At 38.1% G+C, this 20,601-nt stretch overlaps 1 protein-coding gene across 2 annotated transcripts in view; it reads right to left on the bottom strand.

Moving 5' to 3' along the window:
• Atg13 (Autophagy-related 13) overlaps positions 1-2,372 on the bottom strand; it is a 70,819-nt gene extending 68,447 nt beyond the window's left edge. The window contains exon 1 of one of the 2 annotated variants that reach the window (XM_071675427.1): positions 1,743-2,372. In XM_071675427.1, the coding sequence (XP_071531528.1) occupies positions 1,743-1,895 (153 nt within the window). In that variant the 5' untranslated portion in view covers positions 1,896-2,372. The remainder of the gene's footprint in view (positions 1-1,742) is intronic. The other variant, XM_071675426.1, reaches the window with a different exon arrangement.
• Positions 2,373-20,601: the final 18,229 nt, after the last annotated feature.

The following is a 20,601-nucleotide window of genomic DNA, read 5'->3' as shown; positions in this document are numbered from 1 at the left end:
TGTGGAAGTCGAGAACATTATCTCAGAAAGCAAAAATGGGTATGTTTGAAGGAATAGTAGTTCCAACAATGTTGTATGGTTGCGAGGCGTGGGCTATGGATAGAGTTGTGCGCAGGAGGATGGATGTGCTGGAAATGAGATGTTTGAGGACAATGTGTGGTGTGAGGTGGTTTGATCGAGTAAGTAACGTAAGGGTAAGAGAGATGTGTGGAAATAAAAAGAGCGTGGTTGAGAGAGCAGAAGAGGGTGTTTTGAAATGGTTTGGGCACATGGAGAGAATGAGTGAGGAAAGATTGACCAAGAGGATATATGTGTCGGAGGTGGAGGGAACGAGGAGAAGAGGGAGACCAAATTGGAGGTGGAAAGATGGAGTGAAAAAGATTTTGTGTGATCGGGGCCTGAACATGCAGGAGGGTGAAAGGAGGGCAAGGAATAGAGTGAATTGGAGCGATGTGGTATACAGGGGTTGACGTGCTGTCAGTGGAGTGAATCAAGGCATGTGAAGCGTCTGGGGTAAACCATGGAAAGCTGTGTAGGTATGTATATTTGCGTGTGTGGACGTGTGTATGTACATGTGTATGGGGGGGGGGGCCATTTCTTTCGTCTGTTTCCTTGCGCTACCTCGCAGGCGCAGGAGACAGCAACAAAGTATAAAAAAAAAAAAAAAAAAATATATATATATATATATATATATATATACATAAACACCCTGGGGATAGGGGAGAAAGAATACTTCCTGCGCATTCCTCACGTGTCGTAGAAGGTGACAAAAGGGGACAGGAGCAGGGAGCTGGAAACCCTCCCCTCCTTGTATTTTAACTTTCTAAAAGGGAAAACAGAAGAAGGAGTCACACGGCAAGTGCTCGTCCTCCTCGAAGGCTCAGATTGGGGTGTATAAATGTCTGTGGATGTAACCAAGATGAGAAAAAAGGAGAGATAGGTAATATGTTTGAGGAAAGAAACCTGGATTTTTTGGCTCTGAGTGAAAGAAGCCCAAGGGTAAAGGGGAAGAGTGGTTTGGGAATGTCTTGGGAGTAAAGTCAGGGGTTAGTGAGAGGTCAAGAGCAAGGGAAGGAGTAGCACTACTCCTGAAACAGGAGTGGTGGGAGTATGTGATAGAATGTAGGAAAGTAAACTCTAGATTGATATGGGTAAAAGTGAAAGTGGACAGAGAGAGATGGGTTATCATTGGTGCATATGCACCTGGGCATGAGAAGAATGATCATGAGAGGCAAGTGTTTTGGGAGCAGCTGAGTGTGTGAGTAGTTTTGATGGAAGATACCGGGTTATAGTGACGGGTGATTTGAATGCAAAGGTAAACAATGTGGCAGTTGAGGGAATAATTGGTGTACATGGGGTGTTCAGTGTTGTAAATGGAAATGGTGAAGAGCTTGTAGATCTATGTGCTGAAAAAGGACTGGTGATTGGGAATACCTGGTTTAAAACTCAAGTTACTCTCATGACAATGGTCCAAAAGTTCCAAGTGATTCTTTTCACTATATGATAACCTATGTTACTCTCATGATAATGGATACATGGCCCACTAAACCCATACAGTCCTTTAAGAATACAATAAATAAATAAATAATTATTCATTTTTTCTTAATATCCGATGAAAAGCATGTACATATGTGACATGTATTTTCTTTATTTACTTAATTCTAATAAAAGAGACTACATATACTCTCCTCAGTGACATTGACACATCAAAAATAATGTATACAAATCAAAAAAATAGTTACCCATTCTGAACCTTGTGCTGGTGTTTTTGACTTGGTATAGGCCTTCTCCCCAAGACGACTTTGAACTACCACTTGTACAATCTTTTGTGTAAGAATTTTGATTAGACGGGCCAGTTCCCGTCGATCCTCGGAGCTCAAGTGACGGCCAGACATGCTCGTAGTTACACAACACACATCATATCCCTATGAGATATTGACTCTGTTTATTTCTTGATCTGTGACAGCAGAACACCTTACATTTGTTGTTTTCACTTTATGCTTCTTGTAATATACTGTTGCACTAATGCTAAACATTTGAAAAGTTCACATAATGTCAGTCTGTAGCAGTTCATGAACTCTGTCACAACAAAGTATTCTAAAATTCACCAAAGTCTACTGTATATATGTCTTAGACAACTATTAACTTCTAGTTTAATTTAAGTTATATTAACTTTCTTCTCAATCACTAAATGCAATGACAGAATTACAAGTTCACAAAATTCTCAGAAATGTTTGCATAAGAGATTCTATGGCTTGATATCATATCTTTATTGCAAAGAGGGTTAGTGGTGTGCTGCTGGTGGTCACAGTCAATAACTTCCACCAGTACCCTACTCTAACCACACTTTCTTCTTTCTACCTCCTGCTCTTCAAATCCTACACATCTGCAAAGTAATAAAAGTGAATGTCATGTTCAGAAACAGGAGCATATAAGAAAAGCAGACAAAGTGAGAATTAACATACAAGAAATGCAAGAAAAATTGCATTAAACAAGAAAGGTGTAAGACTGAAGAAACACTCAAATAAAAAAATGAGAATGCTATGTGTTACACAATTCTAGCATTAGGGAATATGGAATGGTATTACCCATAGCATCTTTAAGGAGGGGAGGGTATTACATTTCAAGAGATGGTTGACCTCAAATAAGGGCCTCTTTAGAGGGAGCAGTCAACTTCATGTGAAGACCAGTTTTTGAAATGGATACTGCAAAGTATATCATTTCATACTCAAATGCAGTTTCCCATGTTAACAAGGTAGTGCCAGGAATAGAAGAGATGACCTCATTTGTTCATAAATACACTCTGATTGTCATGTATAGTGCACCAAAACCACAACCTTCCACCCATAAACAAGTCTCAAAGACTTCCATTGACAGCACATCATCACCTATATATCACATTACTCCAATTCACTATATCCTGCGCACACCTTACACCCTCCTAAATGTTCAGGCCCCAACACGCAAAACCTCTTTCACTCCATCCTTCTATCTCCAGTTTGGTCTCTCTCTTTTCCTTATCCCTTCCACTTCTGACAAATATACCCTCTCTGTCAACCTCTCCTCACTCATTCTCTACACATATCCAAACCATTTTAGCACACCCTTTTCACACAAACTCTTCTTAGTACCATATCCCCTCTTCCCTATCATTTCTTACTTAATCAACTCCCCTCACACCAAATAGTGTCCTCAAACATTTCAATTCAAACACAATTACCATCTTCAACACATACTCATCTAAAGCCTTTGCCTCACATCAATACAACACTGTTGTATGCCCATCTTCCTCCCACATAGTACCTTTCTTTGCATACATTACGCTCCCAAGACCTTTGCCCTTTGACCCACCCCATGACTCACTTCAGCTCCCACAGTTCCATTTCCTGTCATAGCCACTCCCAGGTAACTCAAACACTTCACTTTCTCTAAGTTCTCTCCATTCAAACTCATATTGCAACTATCCTGTCTCTCTCCTCTACTAAATCAAATAATCTTGCTTTTATTCACAACTTTCTCCTTTCACACACTCTCCCAAACACAAAAACAAACTGTTCTTTCTCACTTAAAACTGCTATCAAAACTTTTTTATCAGCTAGAAATAAATGACACATCTCCCAAGCCACCCACCCCTAACAGACTGCAGACTTCCTAAAACCCATATGTTTACTTCCCTCACCACCCCACTCAAACAAATCACACATCCCTGCTGCAGACCCATCTTCACATGAAACAATTCACCCTGCTCTCTTTCTATTCACACACATGTCTTATTCTCTTGATAAAACTTTTCACTACTTTTAGTAGCTTTCCACCAACACCATATATCAATAAAACCTTCCTGAGAACATCTACATCAACCCCACCATACGCTTATTCCAGATTCATAAATGCCACTTACAAATCATGTTTTTCTAAGTATTTTTCGCACAAATTCTTCAGAGCAAAAATCTAATCTACACATCACCTATTACTCTTGAACTACAATGTTCCTTCCCAGCCTGAAGCTTAATGCAGGACAACGCCCTCTCAATGAACATTCTCCCATACAACTTACCAGATACACTCAAAAACCTTAAGCCACTGTGATTTGAACATGCAGTATTGGCCCTCTTCCCTTTATAAAATGCCACCACAGAGGCATTCTACCAATCCTCAGGCACATCACCATGAGCCATTCATATATCAAAAATCCTAACTAACCAATCAATAGCAGTTATCTTTCCTTGAGAAGTTCAACTACAATCCCATCCACCCAGGCTGCTTTGGCACACTTCATTTTCAGCAAGGTTTTTGACATCTGCCTCTCTTTTCACCAATGTACTTGCTAGGACTCTCTCCCATTACATACCTTCCTATCTTAAATACCCCACATCTGCCACCCTATCATCAAACAATACTTTATTCCCACTCACCTCATTTCTGCCTGTAACCACTTACCCATTTGTCCCATTCACTGATGCTCCCATATGATCTTTTGTTTTCCTCTCAGTATTACCCTTCTAAAATATCTTATTGCTCTCCTGAAGTTTGTTGATACTCACTCACCTCAGCTCTCACATGCCCTCGTTTTTCAGCCCTTGAATCTCCCTCTTGACTTCCAGCCACCTCTTGTACATCTTCCAGTTACTCATGCTCCTTCCCTGTAAGTAAGCTCATACACATTTCTATTCTTTCTCTAGCAACTTAAATTTTTCATACCAACACTCATTACTCTTTTCACAGGCTCATCTCCCACCCTCTGCATGCCATAAAGTTACTCTCACATGTCAGCACAGCTTCCTTAAATACCTTCAATTCCTCATCTTCCCCAGCTTCATTTACTCACCTTTTGTCATCCTATGCTTAACCTCTCTCAGTACCTCTTCACACAAGCCTCTTTACCAAGCTCACTCACTTTCACCAACCGCTTCCCACCTATAATGTTTCTCTTTTCCAAAAGCCTCTACAAACCTTCGCTCTTGCCCATACCAAGTAATGATCAGACATGCTGGCAGCTGTCCATCTCAGCACATCACATCTAAGTCTCTATATCTTGCATGCTTATTAAATATTACACAATCCAAAAATCCAATAATGCCATTATTAGTGGTATAAACAAATGTGGCCTTTTTAGTCTCTTTTCCTGGTGCTACCTTGCTGAAGCAGGGGGTAGCGATGCTGTTTCTTGTGGGGTGGGGTAGCTCCTGGAATGGATAAAGGCAAGCAAGTATGAATATGTACATGAGTATATATATATGTATATGTGTGTGTATGCATATGTATGCATATGTTGATATGTATATGCATATGTATGTACATGTGTGTGTGTATGGGTGTTTACTTATATATGTGTATATGAGTGGATGGGCCATTCTTCGTCTGTTTCCTGGCGCTACCTCGCTGATGCAAGAGACGGTGATCAAGTATGATAAATAAGATAATAATGATATCATCTGCAAAGGATGATATGAAACTATGGCTTGTGCTTGTGTCAAGACTTGTGTCAAAGACAGATATAAGAATGAGGAACTGGAGTGACGCAAGTACAATTCCTTGGGGGAATGAGCTTTTTACCATGGAGGCACTACAGATGTCATAGTCTACAACTGTGTTATGATCCACTTGTTAAAAAGTTGTACAGGGACATCTCAATCAATGTGACAGTTACATTCTTGAAAACGGTAAAGTAAATCAAATAAAGTACCTTATGCAGATTAGGGGGTTTCATTATTTGTGAGACAGTATCAAATATTATACTAGTGAAAAACTACAGTATGTATGTAACAAGAAATAAAAGATACCATAATATACATACTATACAATGAATTCTATGAATGAAGACAGAAAATAACAAACTTTGAATCCTGAAGTATTTTTCTCTTCAAGGGAAATGTATGTTCTCAAAGGCATTCTCCAAAATAATACAGTCTCATCCATGTAGAATATTTGCTTTGGAGAACAGCAGCCTTCCTTGATTATGATCTTGGGAGTTCCCTGGAAATTACCAGTAGCAGCAACATCAGTAGAAGCAACCCCATCAGTCATCTTTAGGCTCTGGCAATTGAACAAACCAGGACTTGCCTGAAATGTCTTCACTCCTCCTTCTTCCACTACTAAGTCATAATATACCCTCTGGGACTTTGTTTGTAAGACAAGCATGCTGATAAGAACATTTTCATAAGTTTTGTATTTGATCCATGTGGTGAACATTCATTCCATTCTCTCTGTAATCAAACTTTGGGAATACTAAGTCTTAGATGCACTGATTAACGTTGTACTCTTGGCATTCTCCTAGGCATTCTCCTAGATTTTCTGTGCACTATCACAAATAGTTCATACAGCATATTCACTAAGTGCAAGAGCATACTTAATATCAGCTGTTCACTGATCTCACTCATCACAGTTGAGCATATTCTCCTTACCCTCAGTGATGATAGCTTTTTGTTTCTTAGCATCATTAGTACAAAAACTTAAAAGATACTTTGGTGGCATGATGTAGAGGGCAAAACTAATGCAATATACTGTATACACCGTATCCATGCCATACACATGCGTGCTTGCTGCATGGCACTAGCAATTAATCAACAATGTTAATGCTATTGACCAATAATTTTTTGGACTGCTTTGCTTCCACCTATATGGAATGGGGTGATATGAATCAATTTTAGACTCTCAAGAATGATGGCAGAACTTGGACTTTTTCTCCGGAGATTGTTTAATGCTTGCGCCGGAGGTATTTTGCATTTATTTCTGAAGGCTGAATTCCATTAGTAAAGACCTAGGGCTGAGTGCATGGGCATGCTCTCAATAGCCCTTTCAAAATCCTTTGTTGAGGTGATGGTATCTGCCATCCTGGGGGAATACTGTTTATGAAGAAGACTCTTGAGTCATTCATCTTTAATATGCTTTTTGTCTCAATGAATAGTGACTCATATTGCCTTTTCAGAATTTCACTCACACCTTGGCAGTGAGCCAAAGAAGACTGTGGTCCTGGATTTGCATTTTGTATGTTAAATTATTTTGGGTTATATCTTATTACATTAATGGCTATTTCTATTCTTCATCTTGTTTCATATGAAAATTTTAGCTTAAGATCTCTGCCAGATCATTCATTGTACAGCTTAACATCTCTACCAGATCATTCATTGTACAGCTTAAGATCTCTGCCAGATCATTCATTGTACAGCTTAAGATCTCTATCCGATCATTCATTGTACAGCTTAAGATCTCTGCCAGATCATTCATTGTACAGCTTAAGATCTCTGCCAGATCATTCATTGTACAGCTTAAGATCTCTATCCGATCATTCATTGTACAGCTTAAGATCTCTGCCAGATCATTCATTGTACAGCTTAAGATCTCTGCCAGATCATTCATTGTACAGCTTAAGATCTCTATCCGATCATTCATTGTACAGCTTAAGATCTCTATCCGATCATTCATTGTACAGCTTAAGATCTCTATCCGATCATTCATTGTACAGCTTAAGATCTCTACCAGATCATTCATTGTACAGCTTAAGATCTCTGCCAGATCATTCATTGTACAGCTTAAGATCTCTGCCAGATCATTCATTGTACAGCTTAAGATCTCTGCCAGATCATTCATTGTACAGCTTAAGATCTCTATCCGATCATTCATTGTACAGCTTAAGATCTCTATCCGATCATTCATTGTACAGCTTAAGATCTCTACGCGATCATTCATTGCACAGCTTAAGATCTCTGCCAGATCATTCATTGTACAGCTTAAGATCTCTGCCAGATCATTCATTGTACAGCTTAAGATCTCTGCCAGATCATTCATTGTACAGCTTAAGATCTCTATCGATCATTCATTGTACAGCTTAAGATCTCTGCCAGATCATTCATTGTACAGCTTAAGATCTCTATCCGATCATTCATTGTACAGCTTAAGATCTCTGCCAGATCATTCATTGTACAGCTTAAGATCTCTGCCAGATCATTCATTGTACAGCTTAAGATCTCTGCCAGATCATTCATTGTACAGCTTAAGATCTCTACGCGATCATTCATTGCACAGCTTAAGATCTCTGCAGATCATTCATTGTACAGCTTAAGATCTCTGCCAGATCATTCATTGTACAGCTTAAGATCTCTGCCAGATCATTCATTGTACAGCTTAAGATCTCTACGCGATCATTCATTGCACAGCTTAAGATCTCTACGCGATCATTCATTGCACAGCTTAAGATCTCTATCCGATCATTCATTGTACAGCTTAAGATCTCTACGCGATCATTCATTGCACAGCTTAAGATCTCTACGCGATCATTCATTGCACAGCTTAAGATCTCTGCAGATCATTCATTGTACAGCTTAAGATCTCTATCCGATCATTCATTGTACAGCTTATGATCTCTGCCAGATCATTCATTGTACAGCCTTAAGATCTCTGCCAGATCATTCATTGTACAGCTTAAGATCTCTATCCGATCATTCATTGTACAGCTTATGATCTCTGCCAGATCATTCATTGTACAGCCTTAAGATCTCTGCCAGTTCATTCATTGTACAGCTTAAGATCTCTACGCGATCATTCATTGCACAGCTTAAGATCTCTGCCAGATCATTCATTGTACAGCCTTAAGATCTCTGCCAGATCATTCATTGTACAGCTTAAGATCTCTGCAGATCATTCATTGTTACAGCTTAAGATCTCTGCAGATCATTCATTGTTACAGCTTAAGATCTCTATCCGATCATTCATTGTACAGCTTAAGATCTCTATCCGATCATTCATTGTACAGCCTTAAGATCTCTGCCAGATCATTCATTGTACAGCTTATGATCTCTGCCAGATCCATCTCCCATGATAAGCTAAAACATTTACTTCCTTCAGTTTTTCTCCATTTAAACTTCCCTCCCAATTGACTTGACCCTCAACCCTACTGTACCTAATAACCTTGCTCTTATTCACATTTACTCTTAACTTTCTTCTTTCACACACTTTACCAAACTCAGTCACCAGCTTCTGCAGTTTCTCACATGAATCAGCCACCAGCGCTGTATCATCAGCGAACAACAACTGACTCACTTCCCAAGCTCTCTCATCCCCAACAGACTTCATACTTGCCCCTCTTTCCAAAACTCTTGCATTCACCTCCCTAACAACCCCATCCATAAACAAATTAAACAACCATGGAGACATCACACACCCCTGCCGCAAACCTACATTCACTGAGAACCAATCACTTTCCTCTCTTCCTACACTTACACATGCCTTACATCCTCGATAAAAACTTTTCACTGCTTCTAACAACTTGCCTCCCACACCATATATTCTTAATACCTTCCACAATGCATCTCTATCAACTCTGTCATATGCCTTCTCCAGATCCATAAATGCTACATACAAATCCATTTGCTTTTCTAAGTATTTCTCACATACATTCTTCAAAGCAAACACCTGATCCACACATCCTCTACCACTTCTGAAACCACACTGCTCTTCCCCAATCTGATGCTCTGTACATGCCTTCACCCTTTCAATCAATATCCTTCCATATAATTTACCAGGAATACTCAACAAACTTATACCTCTGTAATTTGAGCACTCACTCTTATCCCCTTTGCCTTTGTACAATGGCACTATGCACGCATTCCGCCAATCCTCAGGCACCTCACCATGAGTCATACATACATTAAATAACCTTACCAACCAGTCAACAATACAGTCACCCCCTTTTTTTAATAAATTCCACTACAATACCATCCAAACCTGCTGCCTTGCCGGCTTTCATCTTCCGCAAAGCTTTTACTACCTCTTCTCTGTTTACCAAATCATTTTTGTTGTTATTATTATTATCATTAACAGGAAGGCGACTAAAGGGGACGGGAGCGGGGGCTGGAAACCCTCCCCTCCTTGTATTTTAACTTTCTTAAAGGGGAAACAGAAGGAGTCATGCGGGTAGTGCTCATCCTCCTCGAAGGCTCAGATTGGGGTGTCTAAATCTGTGTGGATGTAACCAAGATGAGAAAAAAGGAGAGATAGGTAGTATGTTTGAGGAAAGGAACTTGGATGATTTGGCTCTGAGTGAAACGAAGCTCAAGGGTAAAGGGGAAGAGTGGTTTGGGAATGTCTTGGGAGTAAAGTCAGGGGTTGGTGAGAAGACAAGAGCAATGGAAGGAGTAGCACTACTCCTGAAACAGGAGTGGTGGGAGTATGTGAAAGAGTGTAAGAAAGTAAACTCTAGATTGATATTGGTAAAACTGAAAGTTGATGGAGAGAGATGGGTGATTATTGGTGCATATGCACCTGGGCATGAAAAGAAAGATCATGAGGGGCAAGTGTTTTGGGAGCAGCTGAGTGAGTGTGTTAGTAGTTTTGATGCACAAGACCGGGTTATAGTGATAGGTGATTTGAATGCAAAGATGAGTAATGTGGCAGTTGAAGGAATAATTGGTGTACATGGGGTGTTCAGTGTTGTAAATGGAAATGGTGAAGAGCTTGTAGATTTATGTGCTGAAAAAGGACTGGTGATTGGGAATACCTGGTTTAAAAAGAGAGATATCCATAAGTATACGTATGTAAGTAGGAGAGATGGCCAGAGAGCGTTATTGGATTATATGTTAATTGATAGGCTTGCGAAAGAGAGACTTTTGGATGTTAATGTGCTGAGAGGTGCAACTGGAGGGATGTCTGATCATTATCTTGTAGAGGCGAAGGTGAAGATTTGTAGAGGTTTTCAAAAAAGAAGAGGAAATGGGGTGAAAAGAGTGGTGAGAGTAAGTGAGTTTGGGAAGGAGACTTGTGTGAGGAAGTACCAGGAGAGACTGAGTACAGAATGGAAAAAGGTGAGAACAAAGGAGGTAAGGGGAGTGGGGGAGGAAAACGGATGTATTTAGGGAAGCAGTGATGGCTTGCGCAAAAGATGCTTGTGGCATGAGAAGCGTGGGAGCTGGACAGAGTAGAAAGGGTGGTGAGTGGTGGGATGAAGATGTGAGATTATTAGTGAAAGAGAAGAGAGAGGCATTTGGACGATTTCTGCAGGGAAATAATGCAAATGAGTGGGAGATGTATAAAAGAAAGAGGCAGGAGGTCAAGAGAAAGGTGCAAGAGGTGAAAAAGAGGGCAAATGAGAGTTGGGGTGAGAGAGTATCATTAAATTTCAGGGAGAATAAAAAGATGTTTTGTAAGGAGGTAAATAAAGTGCGTAAGACAAGGGAACAAATGGGAATATCAGTGAAGGGGGCTAATGGGGAGGTGATAACAAGTAGTGGTAGTGTGAGAAGGAGATGGAGTGAGTATTTTGAAGGTTTGTTGAATGTGTTTGATGATAGAGTGGCAGATATAGGGTGTTTTGGTCGAGGTGGTGTGCAAAGTGAGAGGGTAAGGGAGAATGATTTGGTAAACAGAGAAGAGGTAGTAAAAGCTTTGCGGATGATGAAAGCCGGCAAGGCAGCAGGTCTGGATGGTATTGCAGCGGAATTTATTAAAAAAAGGGGGTGACTGTATTATTGACTGGTTGGTAAGGTTATTTAATGTATGTATGACTCATGGTGAGGTGCCTGAGGATTGGCGGAATGCGTGCATAGTGCCATTGTACAAAGGCAAAGGGGATAAGAGTGAGTGCTCAAATTACAGAGGTACAAGTTTGTTGAGTATTCCTGGTAAATTATATGGGAGGGTATCGATTGAGAGGGTGAAGGCATATACAGAGCATCAGATTGGGGAAGAGCAGTGTGGTTTCAGAAGTGGTAGAGAATGTGTGGATCAGGTGTTTGCTTTGAAGAATGTATGTGAGAAATACTTAGAAAGCAAATAGATTTGTATGTAGCATTTATGGATCTGGAGAAGGCATATGATAGAGTTGATAGAGATGCTCCGTGGAAGGTATTGAGGATATATGTTGAGGGAGGCAAGTTGTTAGAAGCAGTGAAAAGTTATTATCGAGGATATAAGGCATGTGTACGTGTAGGAAGAGAGGAAAGTGATTGGTTCTCAGTGAATGTAGGTTTGCGGCAGGGGTGTGTGATGTCTCCATGGTTGTTTAATTTGTTTATGGATGGGGTTGTTAGGGAGGTGAATGCAAGAGTTTTGGAAAGAGGGGCAAGTATGAAGTCTGTTGGGGATGAGAGAGTTTGGGAAGTGAGTCAGTTGTTGTTCGCTGATGATACAGCGCTGGTGGCTGATTCATGTGAGAAACTGCAGAAGCTGGTGACTGAGTTTGGTAAAAGGTGTGAAAGAAGAAAGCTGAGAGTAAATGTGAATAAGAGCAAGGTTATTAGGTACAGTAGGGTTGAGGGTCAAGTCAATTGGGAGGTAAGTCTGAATGGAGAAAAACTGGAGGAAGTGAAGTGTTTTAGATATCTGGGAGTAGATTTGGCAGCGGATGGAACCATGGAAGCGGAAGTGAATCATAGGGTGGGGGAGAGGGCGAAAATTCTGGGAGCCTTGAAGAATGTTTGGAAGTCGAGAACATTATCTCGGAAAGCAAAAATGGGTGTTTTTGAAGGAATAGTGGCTCCAACAATGTTATATGGTTGCAAGGCATGGGCTATAGATAGAGTTGTGCGGAGGAGGGTGAATGTGCTGGAAATGAGATGTTTGAGGACAATATGTGGTGTGAGGTGGTTTGATCGAGTAAGTAATAATAGGGTAAGAGAGATGTGTGGTGATATAAAGAGTGTGGTTGAGAGAGCAGAAGAGGGTGTTTTAAAATGGTTTGGTCACATGGAGAGAATGAGTGAGGAAAGATTGACCAAGAGGATATATGTGTCAGAGGTGGAGGGAAAGAGAAGTGGAAGACCAAATTGGCGGTGGAAAGATGGAGTGAAAAAGATTTTGAGTGATCGAGGCCTGAACATGCAGGAGGGTGAAAGGCGTGCAAGGAATAGAGTGAATTGGAATGATGTGGTATACCGGGATCGTCGTGCTGTCAATGGATTGAACCAGGGCATGTGAAGCGTCTGGGGTAAACCATGGAAAGTCGTGTGGGGCCTGGATGTGGAAAGGGAGCTGTGGTTTCGGTGCATTATTACATGACAGCTAGAGACTGAGTGTGAACGAATGTGGCCTTTGTTGTCTTTTCCTAGCGCTACCTCGCACACATGAGGGGGAGGGGGTTGTTATTTCATGTGTGGCGGGGTGGCGATGGGAATGAATAAAGGCAGACAGTATGACTTATGTACATGTGTATATATGTATATGTATGTGTGTGTATATGTATGTATACGTTGAGATGTATAGGTATGTATATTTGCGTGTGTGGACGTGTATGTATATACATGTGTATGTGGGTGGGTTGGGCCATTCTTTCGTCTGTTTCCTTGATTCCTTGATTATTATTATTATTATTATTATTATTATTATTATTATCATTATTATTATTATTATTATTATTATTATTATTAGTATTATCATTTTTATCCTATTAATATTATTATTATTATTAGTATTATCATTTTTATCATATCAATATTATTATTATTATTATTATTATTATTATTATCATTTTTATCATATTAATATTATTATTATTATTAGTATTATCATTTTTATCATATAAATATTATTATTATTATTATTAGTATCATTTTTATCATATTAATATTATTATTATTATTAGTATTATCATTTTTATCATATTAATATTATTATTATTATTAGTATTATCATTTTTATCATATTAATATTATTATTATTATTAGTATTATCATTTTTATCATATTAATATTATTATTATTATTAGTATTATCATTTTTATCATATCAATATTCTTATTCTTATTATTATTATTATTATTAATATTATTATTATTTTTTTTTTTTCTTTTTTTTTTTTTGTCGCTGTCTCCCGCGTTTGCGAGGTCGCGCAAGGAAACAGACGAAAGAAATGGCCCAACCCACCCCCACACACAAGTATATACACACGTCCACACACGCAAATATACATACCTACACAGCTTTCCATGGTTTACCCCAGACGCTTCACATGCCTTGATTCAATCCACTGACAGCACGTCAACCCCGGTATTCCACATCGATCCAATTCACTCTATTCCTTGCCCTCCTTTCACCCTCCTGCATGTTCAGGCCCCGATCACACAAAATCTTTTTCACTCCATCTTTCCACCTCCAATTTGGTCTCCCTCTTCTCCTCGTTCCCTCCACCTCGACACATATATTCTCTTGGTCAATCTTTCCTCACTCATTCTCTCCATGTGCCCGAACCATTTCAAAACACCCTCTTCTGCTCTCTCAACCACGCTCTTTTTATTTCCACACATCTCTCTTACCCTTACGTTACTTACTCGATCAAACCACCTCACACCACACATTGTCCTCAAACATCTCATTTCCAGCACATCCATCCTCCTGCGCACAACTCTATCCATAGCCCACGCCTCGCAACCATACAACATTGTTGGAACCACTATTCCTTCAAACATACCCATTTTTGCTTTCCGAGATAATGTTCTCGACTTCCACACATTCTTCAAGGCTCCCAGAATTTTCGCCCCCTCCCCCACCCTATGATCCACTTCCGCTTCCATGGTTCCATCCGCTGCCAGATCCACTCCCAGATATCTAAAACACTTCACTTCCTCCAGTTTTTCTCCATTCAAACTCACCTCCCAATTGACTTGACCCTCAACCCTACTGTACCTAATAACCTTGCTCTTATTCACATTTACTCTTAACTTTCTTCTTTCACACACTTTACCAAACTCAGTCACCAGCTTCTGCAGTTTCTCACATGAATCAGCCACCAGCGCTGTATCATCAGCGAACAACAACTGACTCACTTCCCAAGCTCTCTCATCCCCAACAGACTTCATACTTGCCCCTCTTTCCAAAACTCTTGCATTCACCTCCATAGCAACCCCATCCATAAACAAATTAAACAACCATGGAGACATCACACACCCCTGCCGCAAACCGACATTCACTGAGAACCAATCACTTTCCTCTCTTCCTACACGTACACATGCCTTACATCCTCGATAAAAACTTTTCACTGCTTCTAACAACTTGCCTCCCACACCATATATTCTTAATACCTTCCACAGAGCATCTCTATCAACTCTATCATATGCCTTCCCCAGATCCATAAATGCTACATACAAATCCATTTGCTTTTCTAAGTATTTCTCACATACATTCTTCAAAGGAAACACCTGATCCACACATCCTCTACCACTTCTGAAACCACACTGCTCTTCCCCAATCTGATGCTCTGTACATGCCTTCACCCTCTCAATCAATATCCTCCCATATAATTTATTATTATTATTATTATCATCAGTATTATTATTTTTATCATATTATTGTTATTATTATTATCATTATTATTATTTTTATTATTATTATTAGTATTATCATTTTTATCATATTAATATTATTAGTAGTAGTAGTATTATCATTTTTATCATATTAATATTATTATTATTATAATTATTATTATTATTATTATTATTATTATTATTATTATTATTATTATCATCAGTATTATTATTTTTATTATTATTATTAGTATTATCATTTTTATCATATTAATATCATTATTATTATTAGTATTATCATATTTATCATATTAATATTATTATTATTATTAGTATTATCATTTTTATCATATTATTATTATTATTATTATTATTAATAGTATTATCATTTTTATCATATTAATATTATTATTATTATTAATATTATCATTTTTATCATATTATTATGGTGAAGAGCTTGTAGATTTATGTGCTGAAAAAGGACTGATGATTGGGAATACCTGGTTTAAAAAGCGAGATATACATAAGTATACTTATGTAAGTAGGAGAGATGGCCAGAGAGCGTTATTGGATTACGTGTTAATTGACAGGCGTGCGAAAGAGAGACTTTTGGATGTTAATGTGCTGAGAGGTGCAACTGGAGGGATGTCTGATCATTATCTTGTGGAGGCTAAGGTGAAGATTTGTATGGGTTTTCAGAAAAGAAGAGTGAATGTTGGGGTGAAGAGGGTGGTGAGAGTAAGTGAGCTTGAGAAAGAGACCTGTGTGAGGAAGTACCAGGAGAGACTGAGTACAGAATGGAAAAAGGTGAGAACAATGGAAGTAAGGGGAGTGGGGGAGGAATGGGATGTATTTAGGGAATCAGTGATGGATTGCGCAAAAGATGCTTGTGGCATGAGAAGAGTGGGAGGTGGGTTGATTAGAAAGGGTAGTGAGTGGTGGGATGAAGAAGTAAGAGTATTAGTGAAAGAGAAGAGAGAGGCAATTGGACGATTTTTGCAGGGAAAAAATGCAATTGAGTGGGAGACGTATAAAAGAAAGAGACAGGAGGTCAAGAGAAAGGTGCAAGAGGTGAAAAAAAGGGCAAATGAGAGTTGGGGTGAGAGAGTATCATTAAATTTTAGGGAGAATAAAAAGATGTTCTGGAAGGAGGTAAATAAAGTGCGTAAGACAAGGGAGCAAATGGGAACTTCAGTGAAGGGCGCAAATGGGGAGGTGAAAACAAGTAGTGGTGATGTGAGGAGATGGAGTGAGTATTTTGAAGGTTTGTTGAATGTGTTTGATGATAGAGTGGCAGATATAGGGTGTTTTGGTCGAGGTGGTGTTCAAAGTGAGAGGGTTAGGGAAAATGATTTGGTAAACAGAGAAGAGGTAGTGAAAGCTTTGCGAAAGATGAAAGCCGGCAAGGCAGCAGGTTTGGATGGTATTGCAGTGGAATTTATTAAAAAAGGGGGTGACTGTATTGTTGACTGGTTGGTAAGGTTATTTAATGTATGTATGACTCATGGTGAGGTGCCTGAGGATTGGCGGAATGCGTGCATAGTGCCATTGTACAAAGGCAAAGGGGATAAGAGTGAGTGCTCAAATTACAGAGGTATAAGTTTGTTGAGTATTCCTGGTAAATTATATGGGAGGGTATTGATTGAGAGGGTGAAGGCATGTACAGAGCATCAGATTGGGGAAGAGCAGTGTGGTTTCAGAAGTGGTAGAGGATGTGTGGATCAGGTGTTTGCTTTGAAAAATGTATGTGAGAAATACTTAGAAAAGCAAATGGATTTGTATGTAGCATTTATGGATCTGGAGAAGGCATATGATAGAGTTGATAGAGATGCTCTGTGGAAGGTATTAAGAATATATGGTGTGGGAGGCAAGTTGTTAGAAGCAGTGAAAAGTTTTTATCGAGGATGTAAGGCATGTGTACGTGTAGGAAGAGAGGAAAGTGATTGGTTCTCAGTGAATGTAGGTTTGCGGCAGGGGTGTGTGATGTCTCCATGGTTGTTTAATTTGTTTATGGATGGGGTTGTTATGGAGGTAAATGCAAGAGTTTTGGAAAGAGGGGCAAGTATGAAGTCTGTTGGGGATGAGAGAGCTTGGGAAGTGAGTCAGTTGTTGTTCGCTGATGATACAGCGCTGGTGGCTGATTCATGTGAGAAACTGCAGAAGCTGGTGACTGAGTTTGGAAAAGTGTGTGGAAGAAGAAAGTTAAGAGTAAATGTGAATAAGAGCAAGGTTATTAGGTACAGTAGGGTTGAGGGTCAAGTCAATTGGGAGGTGAGTTTGAATGGAGAAAAACTGGAGGAAGTGAAGTGTTTTAGATATCTGGGAGTGGATCTGGCAGCGGATGGAACCATGGAAGCGGAAGTGGATCATAGGGTGGGGGAGGGGGCGAAAATCCTGGGAGCCTTGAAGAATGTGTGGAAGTCGAGAACATTATCTCGGAAAGCAAAAATGGGTATGTTTGAAGGAATAGTGGTTCCAACAATGTTGTATGGTTGCGAGGCGTGGGCTATGGATAGAGTTGTGCGCAGGAGGATGGATGTGCTGGAAATGAGATGTTTGAGGACAATGTGTGGTGTGAGGTGGTTTGATCGAGTGAGTAACGTAAGGGTAAGAGAGATGTGTGGTAATAAAAAGAGCGTGGTTGAGAGAGCAGAAGAGGGTGTTTTGAAGTGGTTTGGGCACATGGAGAGGATGAGTGAGGAGAGATTGACCAAGAAGATATATGTGTCGGAGGTGGAGGGAACAAGGAGAAGAGGGAGACCAAATTGGAGGTAGAAGGATGGAGTGAAAAGGATTTTGTGTGATCGGGGCCTGAACATGCAGGAGGGTGAAAGGAGGGCAAGGAATAGAGTGAATTGGAGCGGTGTGGTATACCGGGGTTGACGTGCTGTCAGTGGATTGAATCGGGGCATGTGAAGCGTCTGGGGTAAACCATGGAAAGCTGTGTAGGTATGTATATTTGCGTGTGTGGACGTATGTATATACATGTGTATGGGGGGGGGGGGGTTGGGCCATTTCTTTCGTCTGTTTCCTTGCGCTACCTCGCAAACGCGGGAGACAGCGACAAAGTATAATAAAAAATGAATAATAATTATTATTATTATTAGTATTATCATTTTTATCATATCAATATTCTTATTATTATTAATATTATCATTTTTATCATATTATTATTATTATTATTATTATTAGTATTATCATTTTTATCATATTAATATTATTATTATTAGCATTATCATTTTTATCATATTAATATTATTATTATTATTAGTATTATCATTTTTTCATATTAATATTATTATTAGTATTATCATTTTTATCATATTAATATTATTATTGTTATTAGTATTATCATTTTTATCATATTATTATTATTATTATTATTATTAATAGTATTATCATTTTTATCATATTAATATTATTATTATTATTAGCATTATCATTTTTATCATATCAATATTATTATTATTATTAGTATTATCATTTTTATCATATTATTATTATTATTATTAGTATTATCATTTTTATCATATTATTATTATTATTATTATTATTAGTATTATCATTTTTATCATATTAATATTATTATTATTGTTATTAGTATTATCATTTTTATCATATTATTATTATTATTATTATTAGTATTATCATTTTTATCATATTAATATTATTATTATTATTATTAGTATTATCATTTTTATCATATTATTATTATTATTATTATTAGTATTATCATTTTTATCATATTAATATTATTATTATTATTATTAGTATTATCATTTTTATCATATTAATATTATTATTAGTATTATCATTTTTATCATATTAATATTAATATTATTATTAGTATTATCATTTTTATCATATTAATATTATTATTATTATTAGTATTATCATTTTTATCATATTAATATTATTATTATTGTTATTAGTATTATCATTTTTATCATATTAATATTATTATTATTATTAGTATTATCATTTTTATCATATTATTATTATTATTATTATTATTATTATTATTATTATTATTATTATTAGTATTATCATTTTTATCATATTAATATTATTATTATTATTATTAGTATTATCATTTTTATCATATTAATATTATTATCATTATTAGTATTATCATTTTTATCATATTAATATTATTATTGTTATTAGTATTATCATTTTTATCATATTAATATTATTATTATTATTAGTATTATCATTTTTATCATATTAATATTATTATTGTTATTAGTATTATCATTATTATCATATTAATATTATTATTTTTTTTTTTATTATACTTTGTCGCTGTCTCCCGCGTTTGCGAGGTAGCGCAAGGAAACAGACGAAAGAAATGGCCCAACCCACCCCCATACACATGTATATACATACGTCCACACACGCAAATATACACACCTACACAGCTTTCCATGGTTTACCCCAGACGCTTCACATGCCTTGATTCAATCCACTGACAGCACGTCAACCCCGGTATTCCACATCGATCCAATTCACTCTATTCCTTGCCCTCCTTTCACCCTCCTGCATGTTCAGGCCCCGATCACACAAAATCTTTTTTACTCCATCTTTCCACCTCCAATTTGGTCTCCCTCTTCTCCTCGTTCCCTCCACCTCCGACACATATATTCTATTGGTCAATCTTTCCTCACTCATTCTCTCCATGTGCCCAAACCATTTCAAAACACCCTCTTCTGCTCTCTCAACCACGCTCTTTTTATTTCCACACATCTCTCTTACCCTTACGTTACTTACTCGATCAAACCACCTCACACCACACATTGTCCTCAAACATCTCATTTCCAGCACATCCATCCTCCTGCGCACTACTCTATCCATAGCCCACGCCTCGCAACCATACAACATTGTTGGAACCACTATTCCTTCAAACATACCCATTTTTGCTTTCCGAGATAATGTTCTCGACTTCCACACATTCTTCAAGGCCCCCAGAATTTTCGCCCCCTCCCCCACCCTATGATCCACTTCCGCTTCCATGGTTCCATCCGCTGCCAGATCCACTCCCAGATATCTAAAACACTTCACTTCCTCCAGTTTTTCTCCATTCAAACTCACCTCCCAATTGACTTGACCCTCAACCCTACTGTACCTAATAACCTTGCTCTTATTCACATTTACTCTTAACTTTCTTCTTCCACACACTTTACCAAACTCAGTCACCAGCTTCTGCAGTTTCTCACATGAATCATTTATTATTATTATTAGTATTATCCTTTTTATCATATTATTATTATTATTATTCTTAATAGGTCTTTTTGTTGTTGTTTTGTTGTTCTTTTTGTGCTTTTGGTGGTAGTTGCATGGTAATAGTATGGCGAGTCAGTGGTAGTACTTGC

Source organism: Panulirus ornatus, chromosome 21, assembly GCF_036320965.1.
Source record: "Panulirus ornatus isolate Po-2019 chromosome 21, ASM3632096v1, whole genome shotgun sequence".
In the NCBI taxonomy this organism is placed as follows: Eukaryota; Metazoa; Arthropoda; class Malacostraca; order Decapoda; family Palinuridae; genus Panulirus; species Panulirus ornatus.
Note: the sequence above shows the minus strand (reverse complement) of the source record. Positions and strands in the feature narration are given on the sequence as shown.